Here is a 25345-nt window from a genome sequence, read left to right as displayed (position 1 = left end):
AATAAAACATTTCTAAATGGAGCTTCATGGCCAGTTGGCACCATCTGGAACACAAGACAGTGAAGCACACAATGGTCAAAATGTTAAATGGTTGTTCATCAATTGCAGTGTCTATAAAAATTATTCACCCTGTCTGTTTTCCTATTTTATTGCTTCTATGAATGGAATCTGGCTGTCTAAACAGCAAAACTATTAATGTTTATGTTTCTGTGTGGACTGGTCTCAAACAGGCTCAACCTCTGTCAAGTTGCACAAGGATCAGGCATGAGCAGCCCTTTTCAAGTCCAGCCACAAATTCCAGTGTTTCCCCTAGGATGGAGTTCGTTGTTATACGTTTGCAAAGTGCACCATGAAGTACATGTGAGGTGTGATGATACTGCAGGGGTGAAAAACAACTTCATCAATCAACTTTGAAGGGAACAACTACATGAATTCCTGAATTGGACACCAAAATTAGGGCTGTAACTCTGCTAAGAAAAAATCTGTCAACTACATTGCTCCAGCCAACACTGCTAGTTATGTTTAGAGTGGGGACACAAATCATATTTTTCCAACATGGGGGGTCATGCCCCCCTAGTTCCCCTAGGATTTATGTGATCTGACGGACAAGCTATCATTTTTTGTGTGACCCAGTGTTTCCCCTATAGGCCAGTCAATCTAGCACAAAAAAACAAAAAAAATTAGCAAAAGAAATGTCTCAGTTTTTATTGGTCCTAGAACCCTCCTGAATCATATACTAAAAGTCTACCGCCGTAGATGAAGTGGAACATATTTTTTTCTAGATTAAATGCCAAAGTTGTGCCCAACACACAGTAAATTGGGTAGAATAGGGGAAAATGTTCAATTAATAGCTATCACTATGAAACTTCTCCAGTTGATTAGTGACATTATACCAAAGAAAAGATGTATTGCAAGTTTTTGAGATTTTACATTTATATATGCAAATTAGACATTTCTTCATAAAATGTACTATCATTTGCATATCCTATAACAAAACACAAAATCTGAAAGTTGGATGAAGCCAGATTAAAAATGTATTGTTTCATTGTTGACACATTAGCAAAAAGACAAAATTAAAGAAGAGACTGTAGCTATGTTTCTCTATCATCCCATAGATTAGAAAATACTATTTAGAGTTATCAAAAAATCTATTTTCGCCATGTTTTTGGTATAAAATGTAGAAAATATCAGGCTATTGAAACAGAACTCCTCCCTGATCAAATACAAAATATAGATAGGAAGAAATCTGTAAAGAATAGTTTATGTAAGTGTTACTGAAGTGGAGATTTCTCCTCCACAGTGTACAAAAACCTAATTTTGAGAAAACACCCTTTAAAGATTATAGCGAAAGGGAATACATTTTTCGGAGGAAACCACTAGTATTCTTGCCAGCCCATAGAGCCCCATTGTGAAGCCGGAAATGTTGAGTACACCAAAGTTTTATGTTAGAAATGTACAGTATGGATCCCCAGCATTAGGAAACTGCTGGATGCATATGTTGGGCAATTTGCATAATTAGCATTATAAGCATTAATTGCCAATAAGGACAACATTTCAGCAACTGCTTGGCCGATTTGGACAATATTGGAGTGATTTTGGGTGGTTATTGAGGATGCTGAATCCATTTCTGACATTGATGATCCATCTTGAGTAGTTCTGATGACTGGCGGCAAAGAAATAGGGCAGCATCTCTTCAAGGCATGTTGTTGACTGGCCTACTAGGATGAGGTTGTAGGAGCAGAGGTGTCACACATGCACAATTTCTTTTTTGTATGTTTGCAAAGTGCGCCATCCAGGTACGATTCTTTGTTTCTGCTGGCAGCAGAGGGATTAATACAAGAGGCTCATAAAGTACATATGAGGAGTGATGAGCCAGTCTTTTAAACTCAAATCAAATTTTCCATCTGCACTGGTGAAATCAAATATTGCCTTTGCAGGGGACAACTTCAGGACATTTTCTCAAGAGCAACTTGAGAAGGACACCATATGCAGGGGTGTAACTCAAACTAGGGCTGGGCGATTCATTGAATTTTGATTTCGATTTTGGCTTCTCACGATCATGAAAACACTGTAATCGAAGAAAAACGATTAACGTGCCTCTGCGAGTCGTGTATGCAAATTACTGCGCTGTAAAAGCACAGTGAACGCACCTGTGTCGCCTGCAGCTGCAGCAGTCAGTGCGTTTACATGCACAGCTTAATCAGATTACAGCCATAGTTCGACTGTGCATCTCAATTGGACAACTGCAATTATCCGAGTATACATGCCCGGTACGCTAGGTGGCGCTGTGCCCATTTCAGCTAGTGTTAACGGGGCCACCTCCGACTGACCTCTTTACGTCACCAGCTGCCTCGGCATTCAAGAAAGATGGCGTACGAAGAGCGAGACGAAGCTACATCTTTGTACACTTCGTATATGGTGTACATGATAATTACACAAACTAGATGCACAATGGCGCTCTTTCTTGCGGTGATTTCGGAGGAAAGACGCCGCCGCCAATCTACTTCCGGCTCATGGCCCCGGGGAAAAATCTTGCGCCTGCGCAGAACGCAAAATCCGATCCGATCCGCTGGAAACGTATACATGCAGGAGTTAATGCGACTATCAATCGAATAATCTACGACTATGAGAAATCCAATCCGGTCCGATTTTAGTCAGACTAAGGTGTATACATGCATCTTAAAAATCCGATCATAGTCAGACTAACACAGTAATTCGGTTTTCTTGAGTGTCATGTAAACGCACTGAGTGAGTGTGTGGATCGATTTGTGGAACGAGCGATTGACAACATGGCAGAAAAGCAGCCTGAGCCTTTAGTTGAAAAGAAAGGTAGGACAACTTTGGTCATTTAGAGACATTTTGGCTTAAAATCGTCGGACGTGGAGCAGAAGGAGATTGTTTGTTTGCAAAGTTTGTCACACTGTCGTGTCTGCACCCCAGGGCAACACGACAAATGAATTTAACCATAAAGTGGTCTATGACAAAGTATTGAAGGAGCAAAAGACCCAAAAAAGTGCAAGAGCGCCAACTTCAGCCACAGCTACCGCCGCCACAACACAGTCCTCCATTGACGACACTCTTTACAATGCCGCTCCATATCCCACCGGCTCCCGGCGATAACGGAGGCTGTGACGTTCATGCTAGCTAAGGACATGTGCCCTATCAGCACAATTAGAAACCCAGGCTTCAAGACAATGGTCAACACTTTGGACAAGCGGTACGTGTTGCCATCACACAAACATACAAATATTATTATCATTTACCTTTTTACTAATCTATCTGGTTGTTTTTCTAAAAGTTATATTTAAAGTTGAGTTTTGGTGGCTCAATAAATAGGCTATTTTTTTTTAAATCAGTGAAAAATCGTGTGTATTAATCGTGATTTCAATATCAATCAAAATAATCGTGATTATTATTTTTAGCATAATCGCCCAGCCCTAACTCAAACACTCCAACACCCAGCCAGATAAGAAAAACTACATTAATACAGCAAACACTAGTAGTTGTGTTTACACCAAACCATACCTACCTATGTCTTGTAGAACCATGAGGATATATTCCTCTGTTTGCCACTGAATGCCAAGACAGTTGAAAGCCAGTTCTAAGATGGAAGGTTGTAGGGGTTTCAGCTGTTCTGCTCACTGTCAGGTCTTTATTTATAGACAACAGTAATAATGCACTAATGACTATGCACTTGGCATGTATTAGACAAGTTAAACATATTAGTCTGTCTTTAATTATGATGTTGATGCATTGTTACAATTTAGTTTAATTCATAAACCTTCAGAACAGAATTACATTTGCAATGTGCGTTTGTGAGCATCTGTATTTATCACATAGTAAAATGATGAGGGGATGCAGATTTTGATTTGATTTATGCAAATAGCACTCTGTAGAAGGTACTCTGTAGCAGCCGAAAAACTGAATTAATTAATTAATCATAAATTGTATCAAAGGAGATATTAAAAGATTGGGGGCTGGATGGACTAGGACTCAACATAAGGTGTAATATTCTATACCTTCACCAACAAAAGGAAATCCAGCTTTTGATGCAAGTTCTCTTTAAAAAACATTTTTATTTACTGTACATACTGTTTTTACACCAAACATTTGAAATTCCTCTCTGACAGCCAAGACATGTCAAATCCCACTTTCTGTGCTTTCTGGTGTGTGGGACTATGTCAGTTAGAGGTAGGTGCAATTCATTGATGTGGCAATGCATTGCGATGCGTCACATGACCATTTGGCATCGATTAATTAACGTTGATGCTTTGCCGCAAGACCGGAACAAAAAAACACGTAACCGGAACCTTAGCGCGTGCGCCACCCGGACTGTTTAGTGAAACAGTCAAACGGAGCAGTAACGTCAGTTTCTTTGCAAAATGAGCAGAGCGGGGCCGATTCTCTCACCACCGGGGTTCACTGCAACCGTGTGGAAGCACTTTGGATTTTATGAGAGAGCAAACAAGACGACTGAAAACAGCAAATCGCGTAGGTCTTGTCAGTGTTTTCCGCCAATAGAAGGTGCTCTTGTGCAAGTGGAGCTTACCCTGGTCAAAGTTAAGTAGGTCAAAGTGCAAATGTTTACATAGTCATAAAATACGATATTTTGTGTCTTTGAAAAATACAAGTCAAATGTTCAAAAAACCTTGTTTTTTGCTTAATGAGTAGTTTTAGAGGAACTGAGTTAATTGATAGACTATTTATTTACAACTGTAGCCACAGATGAAGACAAAATCAATGTTGTATGGAAAAAAGCATTAAAAATCACAATAATCAAAGAATCGTGGCACCAATAATCGAATCGTCAATCGCTGTAATCGAAGAATCCAAGCTCCCATACTCGAAATCGAATCGTGAGGTACCCTTGTTGGAACACCCTCAGTGTCAGTGCACGTAGGGCCCTATAAAATCCGTTTTATTTTTTCTCAAATTCCGTTTTTATTTTTTCACAAATTCTGTTTTTTCTGTTTTAATTTTTGGGAATTGGCTCAGTGACGAATAAGGTTTTAAGTTGACCAAAAATGTTAATAGGTTAAAACTGAGATCAATGTAGTTTTTACCTTTTTATGAGGATGTTATGTACTCATTTTAAAAATTTCATTTTCAAAAAATGTATTTTATGTGTTTTAATTTAGAGTTATTTGATGGCACCAGTCAAAAATGTCATTTAACTTAATGAATTTTCAAAATATTATTATATTACAACTTTTAAAGTCAATAATGCTTCATAAATATGTAAAGTAAGACAGTTGCCAATATTTAAAGCTCAGAAAATGAAACTTAGGCTAGACAATTCCTTTTTTTCATTATAATGTTTTCTATAGACATGACCCTACTTGCTCAAGTTCTCACCTACATTTTAATGCTGCAAAGTGATTCAATCTGCAAAATGTCTGAAAATCCTTAACAGTACTTGGCATCATACTATTATTGTTTTCTCAACTCCATAAAATGAAATTATGCATTTTAAGGCGTTTTAATCAGCGTTATCCCACATGACTGAAATCGTTACTCGGTATGACACCTGATGTTTCCACTTGAAATGTCATCTTTACACAACCTAAATATTATTGATATTCATCAATAATCCATGCTTACATCAGAGTAACAGCGGGACAGTCGACTAAGGGACACATAACATATTTTAAAAACTTTAAGCAATTTAAAGTGTTCAAATACTAAAGTGCTTAAAAATACCATTATTAAGATATAATATGCCAGCAATAAATTTAAATGTGCATAATAATGTGTTAATATCACAATAAGAATGGAAATTATACAAATAAAAGCATAAAACAGTACTACTGTCAAATATGTGTCATTCTGTATAGCCTAACAGATGACACTGTGGGGTAACAGAAAATAACTGTTATCCTATATGACAAAATTGTTATCCAGTATGATGAAACTCCGTTTGAAATTCAATCAGGCAGTTGTTTTGGCTACCTATAGAAATCTGCAAACTTGACCCTCAACATTAAAGTGTATAATTTCACATAAAACAAACAAATTTGCATAAAATCATCATTATATATGTTTTTTAGCGTTATCCCATATGACACAGGATTTTACAACACAGTGTACCAGCGACTGAAAAGAGTAAATAAAGCACATTATATAAACCACTTATTAACCTTTCACCATTGTTTAAGGGTCCTTTCGGGTCTTCCTGATAGCCTTACTTAATGTCTGATAATGTGTGCCCCATAATGCCCGATAAATTTGCTTTCCAGCTTGCTTGTTATCCCGGATGACATTGGCTGACATACCATTTTTGGGACGAGCTGCTCAAAAGCATAACAATCCACTGGATGTCTAATTTTTTGTAACATTTTCATATATCAAAGGCAACACTCATACAATAATGCCTGGGGCAGAGATTTTTTAATTTATTTTCTTTTCAACTATTTTGTAGCTTTTTTGCATTTCACCATGAGGTCTGGACAGTTATCCAGTATGACATTTTGTGACCATTGTGTCTAATAACTCTTAAACTTTGTAAAACCCTCAATACATGTTCCTATCATTAGATAAGCAGAGATTAACAGATTGAATTAATGTGTTTTCTATTAAGATTTTTTGTGTTTTTACTCCATAAATGTGCTTTGGACATCAAAATTGCTTGCACGTCATTGTGCCAATTCCGTTTTTTCCATTTTAATCAGTGTTAATTTCGTTGACGAAGACTATGAAAACTAAATAAAAAGTCAGAGACTTTAGTCAACGAATAAAAACGAGACGAAAATGTTAGGGTAGGACGAATGGAGAAGAGATCAAATCTGAGCGAATCTCTTGAGGGTAGGTTGACGGATGCAGATTACACCAGAGCCATTCTGAGCATTTACACAGAAGGGGAACAAAGACGAGTTTGCAGAACTTTGCACAGTTTTGTGGACGTTTTCACAAGAGTTAGGTTGTTGACATGATATTTAGTTGCACAGCTTTGGCAGATTTCCGCTGACTTCGCTCGTTAGCAAGACGCTAGCGTTAACGGTATGCAGTGCACCCGGTCCCAGGGCAACGGCATGCCTCATGAACAACAGAAATGTCAGAGCTAGGTCCAGGACGAAAACGAAGAATTGATATCTGGGCACACCTGACACCTCACATATGACAGACAGACAGACAGACAGACAGACAGACAGACAGACAGACAGAGACAGACAGAGAGAGAGAGAGAGAGAGAGAGAGAGAGAGAGAGAGAGAGAGAGAGAGAGAGAGAGAATATCAATAAAAACATGGTCAGCTCTCAGGCAGATCCAGAAAAGCCTCCCAGCCCAGGCAGAGTCAGCTAAGAGGGCTGGGGCTAACGGGGCTAGCTAGCTAACAGCAGCTACTGTTAGCAGCAGTTAACAGTCACTCTGGTGATATGCCGATAATATGAATTGGACAGGTGGCTAACTCTGACGCATTACACCTTTAATTATGATTTCTCAGGTCTGCTTCTTTGCAAAACAACAGTTCACCTGACACATACAAGTTGTTCGGGAACTACAAGGCTCTGTACTGAGGGGTAAATGTCAAGTTTCTCAGCTTTTTCGCCGACGAAGAGGGAGCCGTGGACAGCTGCTTCGCCATGCTTGCATTGTTTTGTCGGGGGAGCTCGGTCTGTAGGGAGGGGGGCGGCGGCGACTTGATGTGCCACCCAGATTTGGTTCCCCCCGTGCAGTTTTCCCCAGACAAATGTTCCTCTTCCACACGAGAACAACATTTCAGTGAAATCATGTCAAATTCCGTGATATTCCGCGTTAAGAAGTAGATTCCGTTTTAATCGTCCAGTTCCGCGATTCCGTACGCGATTCAGTGATCGCGGAAATCATAGGGCCCTATGCGCAGGGCTAGCTTCCCTCCTCTCAGCAGTGGAGGAGTTAAAAGCATCCTGGCCACTGGTTCCAGATTCAGGTTCGTATACAATAGGTTAGGTGACGGCATTTGGAGTTGCGGAGCAATTAAAAAGTGCTGGTATTTTTGCCTGGTTTTCCCTCCGGGGCCAGCATTCATTCATTTTGTTTTTTTTCGAGCTTTACTTTTGCCATAAATAATACATTTACAGAAAATAAATAACAGTGAAAATACATAATAACATTTTTTTTACATTGCACTGAAGGCGCAACTCTCACCACTACTTCCTTGATTATAAGTGACAGGATTATATTTATTCTCTACCAACTCAGTGTTTCATTAAGTAACTTGCCACTTCAGTTATTTTTGTCTTTTTTACTTTGTAAGTACTTGGTGTATTACACTCACTTGAGCTTGTATAGCTGGATGGTGAAGATGTTGCAGTAAAGTCAAGGGGTTAAACCGTTAAGGTCCCCACACACCGCCCAGATTCAAACTAACAGCCAACTACCTTTATCTGACCACTCGGTTGCCTCTTGTCTGACCCGTTCGGCAGAAAAGTTGCAATGAACACACAGCTTCGACGTACTGCCAACTCCACAGTAGCGTGTACGTTCTGCGCTTGCACGAGATGCAATAAGCGGTTGGTGCTACATAAAAACAGGAAATGACGGAATGGAGTGCATTGAAAAACAAAGTGCACATAGTATTCCGCCCCTCCCACACACCGCGCTGATTCGCTAGCACACCGCCAATCAGAATGGTCATACAGCTAGCACACAACCAATCAGAGAATCCAATGTCTCAGACGGCCAACAGCCAGCCTTCTCAGACTTCGTATGTTGAATGGGAGCAGACAACATCTGCGCGGTTCCAAAAGCTTTCAACGCAGCTGAACACACCGAACATATTCGTTGCCGACCTCGTCCGAGTCTCCCCAAACGCTTCAGATGTCCAACGGTCGTGCCAGTGTGTTTCTGCCTTTAAGCAGCAACTTTTTTGGCAGGTTGCATAATGGAACATCAACTCTTATTGCATTATACAATTCTGGTTATATTAAAACTGATTTTATTAAAGAGCATTTTTGCAGTATCAGATACAACATTTCAATCAATCATAGGTGTGAGCAAGTTAATGTTATCTTTGTCAGTTGGTACTGTTTGCAATATAACCGTAAATATCTACTAATAACCATTCTCTATGTAAGTACAAGTCTGTGAGGTGCAACCTGATCGAATTAGAAATGCCTAAAACTCCACTCCACAAAGCAAAGTTAAACAACAGATGTTCTGCAGCTGTTTCATCATACTTCCTCCCCCCCAATAGCACTGTTTCAGAATGAAGAGGAGGACCAAGATGAGAGTGAAAGTGATGATGATGATGATGGCAGTAGCACAGACCAGTTTAAGACTGAAAAGTCTGCGACTCGGCTGCAGAGATGTGAGCATCAAAGAGGTGTGAATTCAAGTCTTCCTGACACCTTCCAGACCAGCCACCTTCTGTTCTATGAGAGGTTCAAGGCGTACCAGGACTACATGCTGGGTAACTTTAGACAGAAACTCTTACATATTTGAATGCATTATAATGATAAAAATGTCATTATACATTGTGTATTTGTATGTATTCGTGTGTAGGGGACTGTAAGCCCTCCGAGGTAAAGGCCTTCACAGCAGATTACTTGGAAAAGGTGTTGGAGCCAAGCGATTGGTTAGCTCAGTGGTCTACTGATGTCTTTGATGTTCTGGTGGAGGTGAGACCAACTTTCATAGATGTCTACATTTTAAGTGTACTTAACTCCTAAGACAAAACTGGGATTTGGTGGAACATTTATTTGCCCAGTTCTTCTGCATTAGCCCACGGACCCAATTTAGGCCCCGTCCAGACGACAACGCTCTTTTGCGATAACGCACACGTATTGCATCGTTTTGGCCGACCGTCCATACCGATCCTGAAAACGCAGCGCCTGAAAACGCACTTTTTTGAAAACGGGTCTCAGGGTGGAGAAATCCGAAAACGCAGCCCTCCCGTTCTCATGTGGACAGCGAATCTGCATACTTTCCAAAACGATGACGCCATCGCCTAGGGCTGGGCGATATATCGAATATACTCGATGTATCGCGACTTGTTCTCTTTGGGATGTAGAAAATGACTATATCGTGAATATTCGAGTATACATTCATTGTCACGCAGTTGCTTTCAGTTGCGGGCACTGAACTACAGGTTTTTCGCATTCTCTCTCTTCTCTCCGCACAGAGAGATAAAACAAACGCACCTAGTTACGTACATCACATTCTGTCGTGCGTGCCTGTCATACGCCCAGCAGCATGTAGCAGCAGAGATCTCAGGTAGCGGCAGCAGCAGGTGCTATGAAAAATGGAGGGAGAATGAATTCCCAAGAAAAACAACGCAGGATCCATCGTCTGGCGGTGGTTTGGGTACAAGAGGGAGGACGTAAAGTATGCGTTGATTAAAGTTCTCCGTCGCTACGACGGATTTCCGTCATTCAAACTTCACAGAGGCGACTTATGAGATCGATGTAGATCGGAGGAGAACAAGTGTTGGCTGATATTATTGACAGATTGTCACACTCTGCAGCCAATGGTATCGTTAACAGCGTGTGCGCTAGGGCTGGGTATTGTTAAGAACCTCATGATTCGATTCGATTTTGATTCTTTAGGTCGCAATTCGATTCAGTATCTATTCGATTCAATATTGACTCAAATGCTTCGATATCGATTCAGTAATAAGTAGTAATAAACAAATAATTCATTAGACTACCTGTTGATAATTTTTTAATCTTAAATTATAAATCTTTCCTCTAGGAAGTTCTAGTTCGAATTGAAATGTAAACAAAGGTACTCAATGTGTTTAGGTATAAAATAGTGCAACCATAGTTAAGCTGAGAAAGTGCCATTGTTTCTGGGACGGCATGGTACATTTTTGTCTGACATAAACATAGACATGACCGCCGTCCCTCCGCCCTCCGGCTAGACGCGAGGGGGTAAAACGTTGACACTGACCCCCCCTCCCTCCCCGGAGGAGAGTGCTACTCGCGGGCGCACGGTGCAGCGGCTAGTCTGAGACTGGCTGCGCTGGGAGTTTACTGTCTCCGAAAGAGCAATGTGTCAGACATCGGCATCCCACCTCCGCAGCTCCGACGGTGTTTCCGCGCCGCATCACCCTCTTCCAGCTGCTTGAGGCGGGGACCGAGAGGTCCGGCGAGGGACAGCAGGTGGTCGCTTGTCCGAATCGATTCAGAGGATTTTATGAATCAATATTGAATTGGGAAAAAATATATTGCAATGCATTGATGAATCGATATTTTTACCCACCCAGCACACCCAGTGTGCGCGCCTGACCAATGACAGTGTAGTGACCCACACAGGGCAGGATCTAAACACGGAGCAGCGCTAACGTTTAGCTGCTTAGCTAGCTGGACTCGTCGCGCTGCTACGTTATCAATTTGTTTTTGAGTTTAGTCAACACGTGAGAACTCGTCTGACACGGAGAGTTTACTGTGGTGTGCTACATGTGTGAAATAACAACTATAGTCTAGACTTTGTCTGCAGTGTATCTGTAGCCCTTTTTAGATAGAAAAGGCGGCACATTTGCTCCAAGGTAAGGACGGCAATGTGCCGGCCTGTCTTTTTAAAACCGAGGCGTAATATTCCTCCTTTTCCAAAAGCCACCTCTGAGGTAGGCGTAAACATGTGACGTGACGTGAAGCTCGAAGTTGGGCTGTGAACGGTGACAATGAATTTGTCTTCAAAATAAGAGCTTTACATTGCACCCCATTGGAGTTTAGAACTGGGTTCTTAACAGGGGGCTTTTAATTTGAAAGTAGCGACCGTCCTTAGCTTGCAGACACAACAATAAGCTAACACAACCAAACAGCTACAGAGACTGAGGAGACGCTAGCATCTCCTGGATCTCAGCGGCTGTCCAGTTGTTCATCTTAATGTCCGTGGATGAAATGAAGGACTGACTGCTGTGATCAGCTCTTTCCTGGTTTTAAAACTCCCCGGCTGTGGGTCGCACAACAGTGCAGGTCATCGACACCTCCGCCCACCTCACGCAGAGGCCGGCACATTTCCGCCTCGTTTTTAGATAGCGGGCGAGGCGGAAATAAGTGTACCCTCCGAGGCAAATCGGCGGACCACAACAGACCCCCTCTGTCTAAAACCGCGGACTGAGCCGCCAGAAGGATGGGCAAATTGGCGGCTTGGTGCTCTGTCTAAAAACAGCTTGTGTAAACGGCTTCAGCGTCTCTCCCTCCCCTCTGGCACCGTGAGTTACAATGGTTACAGGAACGCCCTGAAACTTTATAATAATCAATAAGAAGTTTTTGGTTAGTTTGACTGTACAAAATCATGAATGATTGTAGCTCAATGCTGAAATCTTGTATTATAACATATAGAACAAATGTAAAGCCTCAGAGCTTCTTTGATTATTAACAGTATGTTAGTGATGACAGAAAGGTGATAACTCGCCATCAGACTGACAAGGCTGCAAAAGTTGCTGTTTGTATGATGTATTTTTATGTTAAACGATAAGAGGTTCACTTTAAACATTATTATTATTATTATTATTATTATTAATAATAATAACAACAATAATAATAATAATAATAATAATAATAATAATAACAACAACAATAATAGTAATAATGATAATTAATGATGATGAGAAAATGAAGTAGAAAAATAGCGTACTAATAAGGTTCCCTAGATGGTTGATTATTTGAATGAGTAAATCTTGAGAGAAGCTTGGCAAAAAAAAAGGCACAGTTTGATTTCATAGATTGAAAATTACATTGAAAAGACAAAAAACATTTTAAGTGTGAATAGAACAGCTGTTCAGATCATCCTCCGGTAAAACACTATTGGTCAAATATGTAAACATGATGTCTGCATTAGAGAACATGGTGTGTGGTGAGGCTGTAACTCTTATCTTGTTTTTTTAGCACGTCAAGAAACGTGCCCTGTAACATGTTTCACAAATTATAAATTGGGAATATGACTTGGCTACAGCTCGAAAAAACATTTCAGTCGAAAGATTTTTTTTTTTGCTTTAATCCATGAAATCAGCATATATTAATGCAGTATGAAAAATGTTTTTAGGTAGACATGTAGAATCATCATACTGGCATGATTGTATGCATCAAAGTGTTAATTCAAGGCTTAGGGAAAATTTGAGATATGTATCGTGACATGGCCTAAAAATATCGGGATATTAGTAAAAGGCCATATCGCCCAGCCCTACCATCGCCCCACCCCGCAACGTCTCATAACAACAACAACAACAACAACAACGACAATTGCGGACTACATGCTTGTGCTGCAGAAGATATTGCGCCTTTCTTGATACTTACATGCCTTGTAGTTGAGTGTGAGTCGCAGCAGCAGTTCGACTTCATTAATGGTCCACACAAACGATTCTGGTTTCCTTGCACTAGCCATTTTCATCTTCTTCTTGTCGTGTTCGGTTTCTCCGTCTACTGTCCGTATATATACAGCGCGCAAGCTTAATGCACATGCTCCGTGTCTTCTTCTCCGTTTTTGGTGAATGTCAAGCACCACCTATAGGCCTGGAATATGAACTACAGCGTTTTGGGTCGTTTTCAGTGGATCCGTGTGGACACAAATATTCTTGAAACGATGCCGAGGAAGACGAAGAAAAAAAAAGATTGTTTTCGCCCGTCTGGACGGCCCCTTGAACTGGAGTTTGCAGAGCAAAGATAAGAACATAATAATAACATCTTTTAAGAGGAAAGTCCAGATACTATTTTGAGGAAGTTGAGATTCTTAACTCATTGGTGGGTAGAATGTAGGGGTGTCTTCACAGATCAAGACTTGATTGTCTGATTGTTTTGAAAACAATGTTTGAATCAAAATTTGATCTGAATCGCAACCTCAAAACGTAAAGTGGATCATGGATTTCGACAATTGAGACAAGTTGGAAAAGTGATGGAAACAGTGGGCAAAAACGTTGCTTTTTTTTCTTTATATTTATTAAATCTCTTAGGCATCAGAGTTGCGCAGTGTTTCAAGGCAGAGAATCAGACTCTCTTTATTGTTAACTCATTGATACAAGTATACATTTGGGATTATTTTTCACCTGCTGCTAATGATTTCAGGTGCGTGATGTGGATTTTAAAAATCTGAAGGCATGTGTGGAGCTGGTGCTTCCCCTGCAGTGTGACTGCAGAGGCTGTGAACTCAATGAGGATGCCATGAAGTCTCTGCTAGATGCCACTCAGCACAAAGTCCCCCTGCACGAGCTCCAGGTGGTCTACGACGAGTCTGGGGACTTTGATCAGACTGCCATTGCTCTCGAGCACCTCAGGTGGAAGTCTACTGAACTGATTCTGTGCTTGGAGCACACATGTTGTTTCTCCATATTTTAAATCATAAAGGGTGTGGCTCACTTTGGATCCTTTTTTCTCTTGTATCTGTAGGTTTTTCTATGAACATATCTGGAGACTGTGGGATGAGGAAGATGAAGATGATGATTTTGACTACTTTGTTCGTTGTGTGGAGCCTCGTCTTAGGCTGTGAGTAAACTTGGTTTCAGGCAGATTATGTCATATTCATTAGTGTTGCTTCATCTCCATGAATCCTAACTGAAAATATGTCTTATCTCAGCTACTATGACATCTTGGAGGGCAGAGTCCCAGCGGGCCTGGTAGCAGAGTATCAATTTTTACTGAAAAACTGCTCCCAGTGCTTTAAGCAGTTCTTAGTGGTGCGCAGCAGCCTCAGCACTGACTCAGACTCGGAGCTGGATAACGTGTCTATGGTGGAGGGCCTTAAGCTCTACGACCAGCTGGAGATGTTGAAACGCAAGCTGCATATCATTGAGAACCCCCTGTTGAGGTAGGAGATGTATTGAGATTCTCTGTCTTCAAATGCCGCTACAAATGCTCACAATCGCCGCTACTTCCTCTTTGGCTGTCTTATTCCACCTTCTGTAAATATCATCCTTATCCCCATCACCTTCTCTTTAGGTATGTACTAGGCTGCAAAGGAAATAACAAACAGCAGTGTGTGCAGAGCCGTGGGATAAGGGCATCAGGCATAAAGGTGATCCATGTGGTCACAGTTTCCTGCAGCAACATCCAGCTCCAGTCCCTCCTCAGTGACAGACTGCAACCTCTGGGCTCCTCTGAAGACACTAGGATTCAGGTCAGTGCTTCACACACAGTTGATATGAACAGGGCCGGACTGCAGTACTCCGGTCCATTTTGATCTGGTCCATGTTCCACAAAACGCCTAAATTCGCTAAGCTCCAGTACTCTCAAATCTCTGAAAAAACTTACCCACTTATGTCTCCTTTTGATTTTCATTGGGAATAATCAATGTACAAAATAATACAATGACAGCTTCTCATGTTTAGCCAGGTTTCTCACTTTCACCAGTTAAAACCATAAACATAAAGCAGCAGCAGAGAAAATCAGCTGCATAACATGAACATTACAAAATATACAAAATAAAAATTCAAAAATAGACCAAAATACTGACTCTAGTAACCAATCAGTCCTGTGTTGAGCCTATTGCTGAAATTACCATTCAAATAACCGTCCAATCGCCCAACCCTAGTCTAAGCCAAAGGGCCTTGCTCTCTCCCACTTTATTTGTGGGTCCTAGTAAAATAGGTTTACATACTTGTACGAAAACACTGCTCCTGCACTGCCTGAAATTTTTTTTTTTTTATTCAAGCATATTCAAGCTTTCTGACTCTTCTAAACTCTGTTTTTAGTTCCATACAGACCCAGTCGCTGCAGTGGATTCTTGCCATCAGGGTGATGTGGTCATTGTTCTTCCAGGGATCTACAATGTCAGCAGCTCCATCTTCCTTCCAGACTCCATCAGTATAGAGGGTAAAATTAACTGAAAAATTCCCTTCTGATGCAGCTGCCGGCTGCGGAACCAAAAGAGGCTTTACAATACATCATGACATGACGAGATCTGTTTGTTTTTCAACATTTTTCCTCTGGTTTCCACCTCCTAATCTAAACATGAATTGGCTAACTGTTTATAATCATATTGATCCAATTATAATGTGTTGTGATTGAGATCCTGACCCACCATACATTGTGGAAATTGACAAAGTTATGTATTTTGCTCTAAATTGAATGATTACATAATTGCTATCAGTAAACTGCAGTGACTCTCTCACTCAGTGATTTTTTTTCAATAGTTCCCAGAGACAGTATCTTCAACAACACATTAGTGGAAGGCGACAGAGTTTTTTGCTTTAAATCCAGGGTTCGGCATAACCCATGGCCCGATGGCCCGGGGCCAGTAAAAGTAGGTGCAGGGCATGTCGATAGCACGGGCCAGTGACTGACCAATCGCTGATTACAGTGATTAGCCAGTCACTGCCGTACGACAATCGTGATTCGCTAGAATGCATGCGGGAAATGCTTAGAGTGACGGCGGGAAAGTGATTCTGAAAAATGTCGGCAACGGAGTGCTATGAGTTCGAGAGGAGGAAAAGGGGATTTCTCCCAAGGTGGAGGGATCAGATCATACCTGGCTGAACCACCGCGACGGCGTAATGTATTGTGAAGTATGTTGGCAGTTTCCGGCGAAGGCTGACCGCGGTCAGGGGCGTCGCACTCGTGGGGGACACTTTTCCTGGTGAGAGAGTTCAACATCCACACTTTTTCTGCCGTTTATCCACAGTTTTGCACAAACGCCTCACTACAGTCGCTCATTTTCTTTGGCCGCTCTGTATCTGCGCTCGCTGCAGCTGCCTCCTCTCCCCCTCCCTCTCCCGTTGCTGCTTCAAACATGACACCGGCTTTGAGTCTGACTGGCTGATGATTGGCTGTTCTGGCTTAAGTCCCGCCTCTCTTGCTGTGTTAGATTTATTGTTCAGCTCGTGCTGATGATGAACTACCGTAAAATACCAAATAATAGCCAGGCGTTTATTTGTTTCAATCACTTAACAGACCAGGCATTTTTTTGGGACAGGCGTTTAATTCCCTCCTCACAAAAATGGGCTAATGTATGTAACACTGTTACTGTGATGATACATGACAGGTAAATATTGAATATGTCTATAATAACCACATCCTTACATGTAACTATGATTTTTGATGGGTAGCTACTAATAATAACAATCACGGAGACAAAAAATTAACAAAGACTGCAGATCACGATAAGAAGCTGCAACTGGCAGTGAGCTGCTTTCTTTTCTGTCAGCAGTGAAGTGATGTACTCCATAACAGAACATTATAGAATATGATAATGCATAAAATGACATTTAATGGTAAAAAAAAGTACAGTTGCAGTAGGCTGCTATTATAAATATGCAGCATATATATAGTTTATTATTATTATTATTATTATTATTATTATTATTATTATTATCATTACTATTTTTGTGCATATTCTTGACTTTGAATGGGAGCTGCTGTAAAGAATTTCTGTTTCTGATTCATATATTATGCAGTCAGTTGTCCATATTTTAAGTTAAATTAAATGAATCATGACAGATGTCACATTTACATGTCAGGGTGTGGTTATTATAGACACAGATTCAATATTTAAGTGTCATTTATCATCACAGTGACAGCGTTACATTACACCGTCGCGGTGGTTCAGCCAGGTATACTGATCCCTCCACTTCGGGAGAAATAATGGTACTGTTTGTACAGTGCTTTCAGAACATCAATCCACTGAAAAATGATAACAGAATTATAGGAGTGAGAGAAATGATGCATCTCAAAATATTAAATATGTTGTGATTTCAATTTTGAAATTTTAATACTTGTTATTATGCAAACCCCTATTACTTTTTGCCATCAATACCAGATCATACTGATTTTGCAGGGACAGACTCTCTAAACAATTAAATGGGAACAATTTCAATAAATAAACAAGTCTTTTTTTTTTTTTAAACAGTTATTTTCATTTTTTCATGGCTTGGCCACTAAAATTACACATGGGGCCAGTAAAACCCGAATCTACTGCGAAATCTACGAAAAAAATGTTATGTTGGACACTGGAATCACATCATACAAATGCGGTATCCGCCTAGCTCTCCTGCCGGAGACAGACACTGTCCTACTGAGTGGTCATCACATTTCTGCCTGAAAAACAAACAGGATGACACACTTTTCCACGTATTAATGCAGTATTTTTTTCCTCATTATGGTTGCCAAAGACACTACCAGTTACCACAGTACTGTTGTTTGGTCCTGTAATGTTACTTTGTGAGTTGAAGTGTGGCACATTTCTCTTCTGTTTGATAAGTACAGTTGGACGATGTTTTTTTAGGGGGCCAAGCCCGATGGGCTGAAGGAACGCCCTAGGACCAGCGGTGCTAGGAACCCTATTGTAATTGTAAAGATTTTAATTTTTCTCCAGCTAAAAGTGGTGCTGCAGGCTAAACCGTGCATAGGAGGGTGGTGCAATTTGTAGGGTTGGTCCAGACTCCTGCGAATATCTCAGACACAGAAAACTACATATATCCGCCTGCAGGGGGCGTTATAACCTAGGCAAAAGCGTTTTTGCCTATAACTCCCACACCGTATGTCGCACATTCAAAAACCTTGTATCCCCAGATTCCCTGAATGGAGCTGAATCACTTCGCCATCGGCCACGCCCACTTCTGCCTAGAAAGTTTTTTCGCAAAATCGCAACAACTGGAAAACCTACTTTATCGAACTCCGTCTTGGGATTTTTTTCAATCTGCATGAAACTTGGCACGTACACTCTTCAACTGGACTTGATGTAAAGCTATCAAAAGAATTTTGCTCGGTCAAAAAATGTGCAAATTATTAACAAACAAATTTCTGTAGCTATTTCTGTTTGATATCTCGGTCAAACTAAATGCTATTGACACAGAATTTGAGATCCTTGGTTGCCATGAGACTAGGAAGGGATGAGCCGAATTTGGCGAATTTTGGCCACTAGGGGGCGCTAAAAATATGGGAAGTTTATATCTCTTGAACGGCTAGACCGATTTTTACGAAATTTGGTCTGTATGATGTCGGGCCAATCCTGACGCCTTGAAGGTGGTCATGACTGGTCAGTGTGGGCGTAGCTTATTGCAAGATAAACAACAAACATTAATTTCAGTCAAACTATTATGCTGAGAGCTTTGAAATTTATATGGTATATATAGAATAGGACACAGTTCTTCCATTCCAAAAATTGAACATGTACTCCACTAGGTGGTGCTATAATGGATGCAATCACGTTTTTGCCTGTAACTTCCATATTTTAAATAACACATTCGCAATATCCATATGTTCCCTGAATACAGCTGGGTTTTCTGACATAGGACACGCCCACTTCTGCTGCACATTTTGTTTGCTAAATCGCCACATATGCAAAACCTACTTTTTCGAACTCATCCTTGGGATTTTGTCCAATCTGCGTGAAACTTAGCACGTACACTCTTCAGCTGGACCTGTTCTGAAGTTATCAAAATAATTTTGCTCGGTCAAATTGCGCAAATTATTAAAGAACAAATTTCTGTAGCTAGCTATAAAAAAGTAAACTGTTCGATATCTCTGTCAAACTAAATGCTATTAACACCAAATTTGAGATCCTTGGTTGCCATGAGACTGGGAAGGGATGAGCCGAATTTGGCGAATTTGAGGCCATATCTTAAAGGTGGTCATTACTGGTCAATGTGGGTGTGGCTTAGTACAACAAATACAAATCGGCACACATTCAGCCTTTTGCACTTCCAGTACACTTCCCAGCTTCACAGCGAATACCACGGCTCAGATGTTGGCCTGCGTCTTCACTTTTGCCCCGAGCCCGTCATCCTTTGGGCCAACTTCCGTGGGCTCTGCAGTGTGCGGGGTCCGAGTCGCGCTGTTGGTCGTTCACACAGCCGGGGCTTTCTGTGTGAATGAACGAACTGCTCACTAGGGCTTGGCGATATGGCCTCAAATCAATATCACGATATATTGAGTAACTCACCTCGATAACGATAAATGAACAATAAGTAACCCCCCCCCCGCACCTAAAAAAAAGGAAAATGAAATGCCACTTTAAAGGACAGTAAAACTACATTGTAGTTAAGATTTATATTATTTGTTTAGTAGTTAAGAACAACTGATAAGCACATGATTGAACAGCTGAAAAGCACAGATTACTTGAATGACAACAACTGAACAAGTTTAAAAGTATAAAATATACAGTCCCTTATAAACAAATTCTAAGCTTCTCGCTTCTCGCTTTTTTTATTTCTTCGAATTGAATGACGTGGTTGTACTGCAGGTGGTGGAAGAGGTTGGATGTAAATAAATAAACATTTTGAGGACTTCAGAATCAGAATCTAAGACATGAGACAAAATAGTAGAGAAGTTGACATTGCTGCTTAATAATATGTTAACCTCTTGAGCATTAGAGAACTGTTTTTTACCATTATTTTCTTTATCATATATTTTTGATAGACACAATCTGTTTCAGAAGTCAGTGGGTCACATGACATGGAAGCTATTGAGAAAAAAAAATCAAAATGTCTGCATATTAATATTCATATAAAATAGAGGAAGCACTAAAGTACAATAAACATAGCTGTGTCTCATTCGTCCAGTTTACTAATACAATCTGCTGCTGGAGTCCCTGGGCCCCATGACATGGAAGATATTGAAAGAACTGCAATTATTTTGTATTAATATATTTATGCTAAGTAATTTGATGACAGTCCCTAAATGAGTTTCCAGCGATTCAGTGCCATGTTCTGGGAGGTGAGCTAACCGTCCTCCTGCTGCTCACACTGGGTGAACCTCAGTAAAATCGCGGCTGGACCCGAGTAGAGCTTAGAATCGAGCCCGTGCACGTTGTGTCCGAGCCCGGCCCGACACATTGAATGTAATTATGAGCCCGAGACCGATTTAAACCCGACAACTGTTTAATACGTGGGCAGTTATAACTGACGTTCTCGACTACAATTGCGAGTTGTTTGAACTACAGAAATATTAATGAAGAATGCAACAAGTGCCGCACTTAATGCACTCGACAAAGCCGACAAATGTTATTATCATGGCCCACGACTTGTTTAAAATGGGTTCACACCTCCGACTTTCCTCCAAACTTGCTCAAAGTTAATTCTACTGTTTTTATTTTTTTCTTTACATCTTCATGCTCCATGTTGCACTTAAGCTACACAATCAGTGATGCTGGTAACGCATTACTAGTTTTGTCATTTTCCATAGTAAAAAATATATATTTTTGCTTTCTTCTTGCGTCTCAGGGAGTGACGTCACGTATGCGAGTAGTCACGTTTTCCAGCATGAGGACACTCACGTGTCAGACCAGGCAGAGACACAAATGCAAACAACAATGGAGGGAGGAGAGAGATGTGCGTTTTCTAGCTGGAAATACAGTCATTATTTTGAGTGAATAAAAAACAAAACACAAATGTGTGATCAATGGACCGGCCCGGCCGAAGACAGTGGCCTGTTGCAGCCTTTGAACGCAGCATCATTACACAAACTGTCCGCGACTCACAGCGAGGGTGGGTTCACTTGATTACTTACCTGGCATAGCTGGTGTTGCATCAGCGGGCGGAGCTTGCCATCAAATTAATGTAAAATAAGCACATCGGTATACGCCAGGGTAGATTAATCAAGTGGACCTAACATGTACCCCTGTCCCTAGTGGATGTTATGCCTATGACACTGAATATACCTACATGGCCAAAATGACGTCGGTTATCGTCGTAAATTTCGGTATCGGTAAATTTTTGGTTTATCGCCAAGGCTTACTGCTCACTCATGATTTGCGTTGCTGGGAATCACGTTCGTGAACGTGAGTGACTTTTACTGTGCAGTAAAATCACTTAACATGATGCTACACGGATGTTAGCAACACAGCGCTAATTTTAGCGGTACGGTTACTGAACGTGAATCAACTCCTCTGCCCTGAGTGAGCGAGTAGCCTCTTTCACACTGCCGTTTGCATGCGGGGATCCTGCGCCAATTCTCTGCACCCTCCTCTGTGTGAAAGTTTCAGATGCGGAGAGGGGGGAAATTTTGCTGCGGCTCTGATCCGCCTCTGGAGGTAGTATCAGGGCCGCATTATTGGTGAGCAGTCCCAGTGTGAACGGATAATCCGGAGGCGTGGAGCGGGGGCGTGTCAGTCGTGCAGTCTGATAACTACACAGGTCCTTCACTCAACTAAATACAGAGAAATGTCCCTCGAAGCAACGTTACAGGTCCGAACAAAAGTAACGTAGTAACTGTAACTGTCTTTGGCAACTTATATGAGGAAAACAAATACCATAGCTGTACGTGGAGAAGCGTCTGTCCTCCTGTCCGTCCTCCGCCTGTCCTCCCGTTTTTTCCTCACATTTCTGCTCAAAAAACAGCGTCTGTCACCGGCAAAAAAACTTTAACTCACCGAGCGTTTGTGACGGAAATAAATCACCACGACCGTCAGCTCTCTGGACCGAGACTTCAGGGAACTTTCCCCCAGAAAACAGCCTCCCTCCCTGCGAGTGACAGAGTCAGACAGCGTCCTGTTTACTGATGGTGATTATGTATAATTACGTAATTTAGCGCGAAAAACTTAACTATGTCACTTTCCAGGATGTTTGGTGGGTCAGGATCTCAATCACTACACATTACAACAGATTACCAGGGGGAACACCGACATCATCAACATGACGTGTACCGTCACGCCTCTTTAGGAGCCGCAGCGCCGGCTTTCTGTGTGAATTACACACGTGAAGGTGGAGATGCTTTGCTCTGTGTGAATCACCATCGGCGGAGAATTGGCGTACCACCGCTCCGGAGATAATGTGGAGAGGCTGTTTAAAAAGGGCTAGTGAGTGACACAGCGCCACTTTCAGCACAGTACGTGAACGAGAATCATGTCCTCAGCGACAGTTCTCTGTGTGCAGTAGGTTCGCGAATCATGAATGAATCACAGCGCAAACTTGAATCACGTCCTCACAGTTCTCTGTGTGAGTTAGTCGCGGCAGTTCCACTCCCGGCCGGCATGCTCGCAGCTGAGCTCATCTGAACTGAGAAAGGAACGATCAGTTCATGAAGTGATTCCGTTCAGTTCGTTCACTCAAAAGATTCATTGAATTGGGGTCAGAGTTGGTCTAGAGTTACCTTGGCTACATTGTATGATTGTATGTGATATGACAGATTCTTCTTCACGATGTCCTCAGTGACTACTTAGTGAATGTGTTTTTGAATGTCTAAGTGAAAACAATAGAGGGATGTTGTATTGCAACATTGTATTGAGTACATCAGACTGGTGAGTGGTTGCAGATGGTCAGACTTTGTGTCTAAGTGCAAGTGTGTCTATCAGTATCAACACAATGTGTGTTTTAGTTAGAGCTGCACAACATATCGTTTGAGCATCGCCATCGCGATGTACATTTGTGCAATAGTCACATTGCAGGGCCTGCTATGTAGGACGCAATTGTACTCATCTAATTTCAAAGGAACCTGACACACACTGTGCATGCAGACTCTACATGCACAGCGATCCACCAATCACATTGGTTGTAATTCAGTGTGCCGAAGCAGACCATGCCCCTGCTCATGGAGTGAGTCACTGGTAACAACATTGAAAAATGAGGAACGAACAAGAGAAAATCGGAAAACGAAGACTTGGTGCCAAAAAGAAAAGCAACGTCACTTATCTGGAATTATTTCGGCTACAAGAAGGATGATATTGACCAAACACGTTTTCTGTGTCGACAGTGCTTTGCATCTGTTGCCACAACGAGAGGTAACACAACACATTTGTTTGACCATTTACGTCGGTACCACACTGCAGAGTCCTGCACGGGTCTTATTTTACAAACCTGCACCCGCCCGTACCCGCCATACTTAAAACTGCATCCGACCCGTTGTCCTACAGTAGCACAAACTACATTCCACACCCAAGCCGCCCGCTATAAGTTGATACCGACGCCCGACCGGCACCTAAAGGAAAATTAGATGGACGGAATTTTTTTAAATTAAAGTAAGCCAGCGTGGGGAAAGGGAGCTCTGGGAGGGCGCAAGCACGCATGACAAAGTGCTATTCAGGTGATCTGATGAAAATTCCTGTATTTTTTCATATCGCAATATATATATCCCAGGGCTAAAAAAAATTGCAATGTCAGTTTTTTCCAATATCGTGCAGCTCTAGTTTTAGTGGTGTTGGACTTTGTCGGTAAGAAGTGGATCGGTCACTGCCATTTATCTAGAGTATTTTAACTCTTTCTGATATGATCCTACTAGTATGTTTAGATGTCTTTTTTTTTTTTTTTTACATAAATTGTTATGTGCATTTTAGTTTGTAAACTGGATTGACAAATTGATTTTAGTTAAGTTTTACTGTTGATTAAACCCCTGTGGGAGGAGGAGTTGAATTCACATAAAGTTTTCTTGGGAAGGTTGAACCTGACATTCATGTTGTGCAGTCTAACAAAACACACACACCTATTTTCTAGAATTGTAAAGCAGCTATGATGACATTGTTATTTGTTTTTTTGCCATCTTGGTTCTTGTGTTGTCTGTGTGCCAGGCTTTGGGCTTCCTGATGAGGTAGTGATTGAGAAGAAAAACAAGGGTGGTTCATTTTTGGAGTCCACAGGAGCTGATGTCACGCTGTCCAACATCAAGTTCATCCAGCATGATGCAATTGAGGGCATTCTGTGTGAGTGTACATGAATCCTGTTTTGTAGGCAAAATTACCATATCATCATATATATTAATGTTCATAATCGTCTTTATTATTATTATTATTATTATTATTATTATTATTATTATTATTATTATTATTATTATTATTATTATTATCATTATTATTATTATTATTGTATACCATCTTGTGCAGACATATTGCCACGAACTAGAATGTAACATAAGCAGTCTGTTAACATTATTACTCTCTCCTGTTGTGTATTTTCCTGTTTTGGTTTCTGTTAGGTGTGCGTCAGGGGACTCTGAATATGGAGAACTGTGTGCTGCAGTGTGAGACAACCGGAGTTATTGTTCGAACATCTGCCCAACTCACCATGAAAATGTGTGACCTGTATGGCTCCAAGGTGATTGCTCGATTATGCTGATTATGTGTAGAAACATAAGAAATATGGACTATTAAATATATTTATTTCTTGCATCAAAATAGTAGCAGTACTTTGAAAGTAGAGTGTGTATGGTCCACGGAAAGAAATGTTTTTTGGGTCTGATCTGTACTTTGATGGACCTGTGGCACCTGCAAGAGAGTGCCCTCTGCTCCAGGGAGAGCAGAGGGCAGCTGATGATTTTCTGTGGGGTTAAGATGACCCTCTGAAAAGCTCTCCTGCCTGCTGCTGTGTAGCCAGTGAACGACACTGACATCCAGTATAGGGTTTGGCGACGTGCTAAAATTTACCAACCGGCCACCATCAGCCCTCACACTGAGAGATGCTCAGTTGTTGATGATATGTATATCATGAGCCTACATGATTGCTGTGTGAGTTATGTGGACCAAATATGTATTTCTGTGGTCTTCAATGTGGAAAGATAACTCAAACATTA

The 25345-nt window shown here is 41.2% G+C and overlaps 1 protein-coding gene across 3 annotated transcripts in view; it reads left to right on the top strand.

The window, feature by feature from the left end:
* shcbp1 (SHC SH2-domain binding protein 1) overlaps positions 1-25345 on the top strand; it is a 36369-nt gene that overhangs the window by 1020 nt on the left and 10004 nt on the right. For all 3 annotated transcript variants that reach the window (XM_030414072.1, XM_030414074.1, XM_030414071.1), the window contains exons 2-10: positions 9172-9387; positions 9480-9595; positions 13982-14190; positions 14303-14398; positions 14490-14720; positions 14852-15029; positions 15604-15724; positions 24348-24479; positions 24752-24870. In XM_030414072.1, the coding sequence (XP_030269932.1) occupies positions 9172-9387; positions 9480-9595; positions 13982-14190; positions 14303-14398; positions 14490-14720; positions 14852-15029; positions 15604-15724; positions 24348-24479; positions 24752-24870 (1418 nt within the window). The remainder of the gene's footprint in view (positions 1-9171; positions 9388-9479; positions 9596-13981; positions 14191-14302; positions 14399-14489; positions 14721-14851; positions 15030-15603; positions 15725-24347; positions 24480-24751; positions 24871-25345) is intronic.

The sequence above is a fragment of the Sparus aurata genome, chromosome 4, assembly GCF_900880675.1.
Source record: "Sparus aurata chromosome 4, fSpaAur1.1, whole genome shotgun sequence".
Classification (NCBI taxonomy): domain Eukaryota; kingdom Metazoa; phylum Chordata; class Actinopteri; order Spariformes; family Sparidae; genus Sparus; species Sparus aurata.
This window is presented reverse-complemented; position numbering and strand designations above follow the sequence as displayed.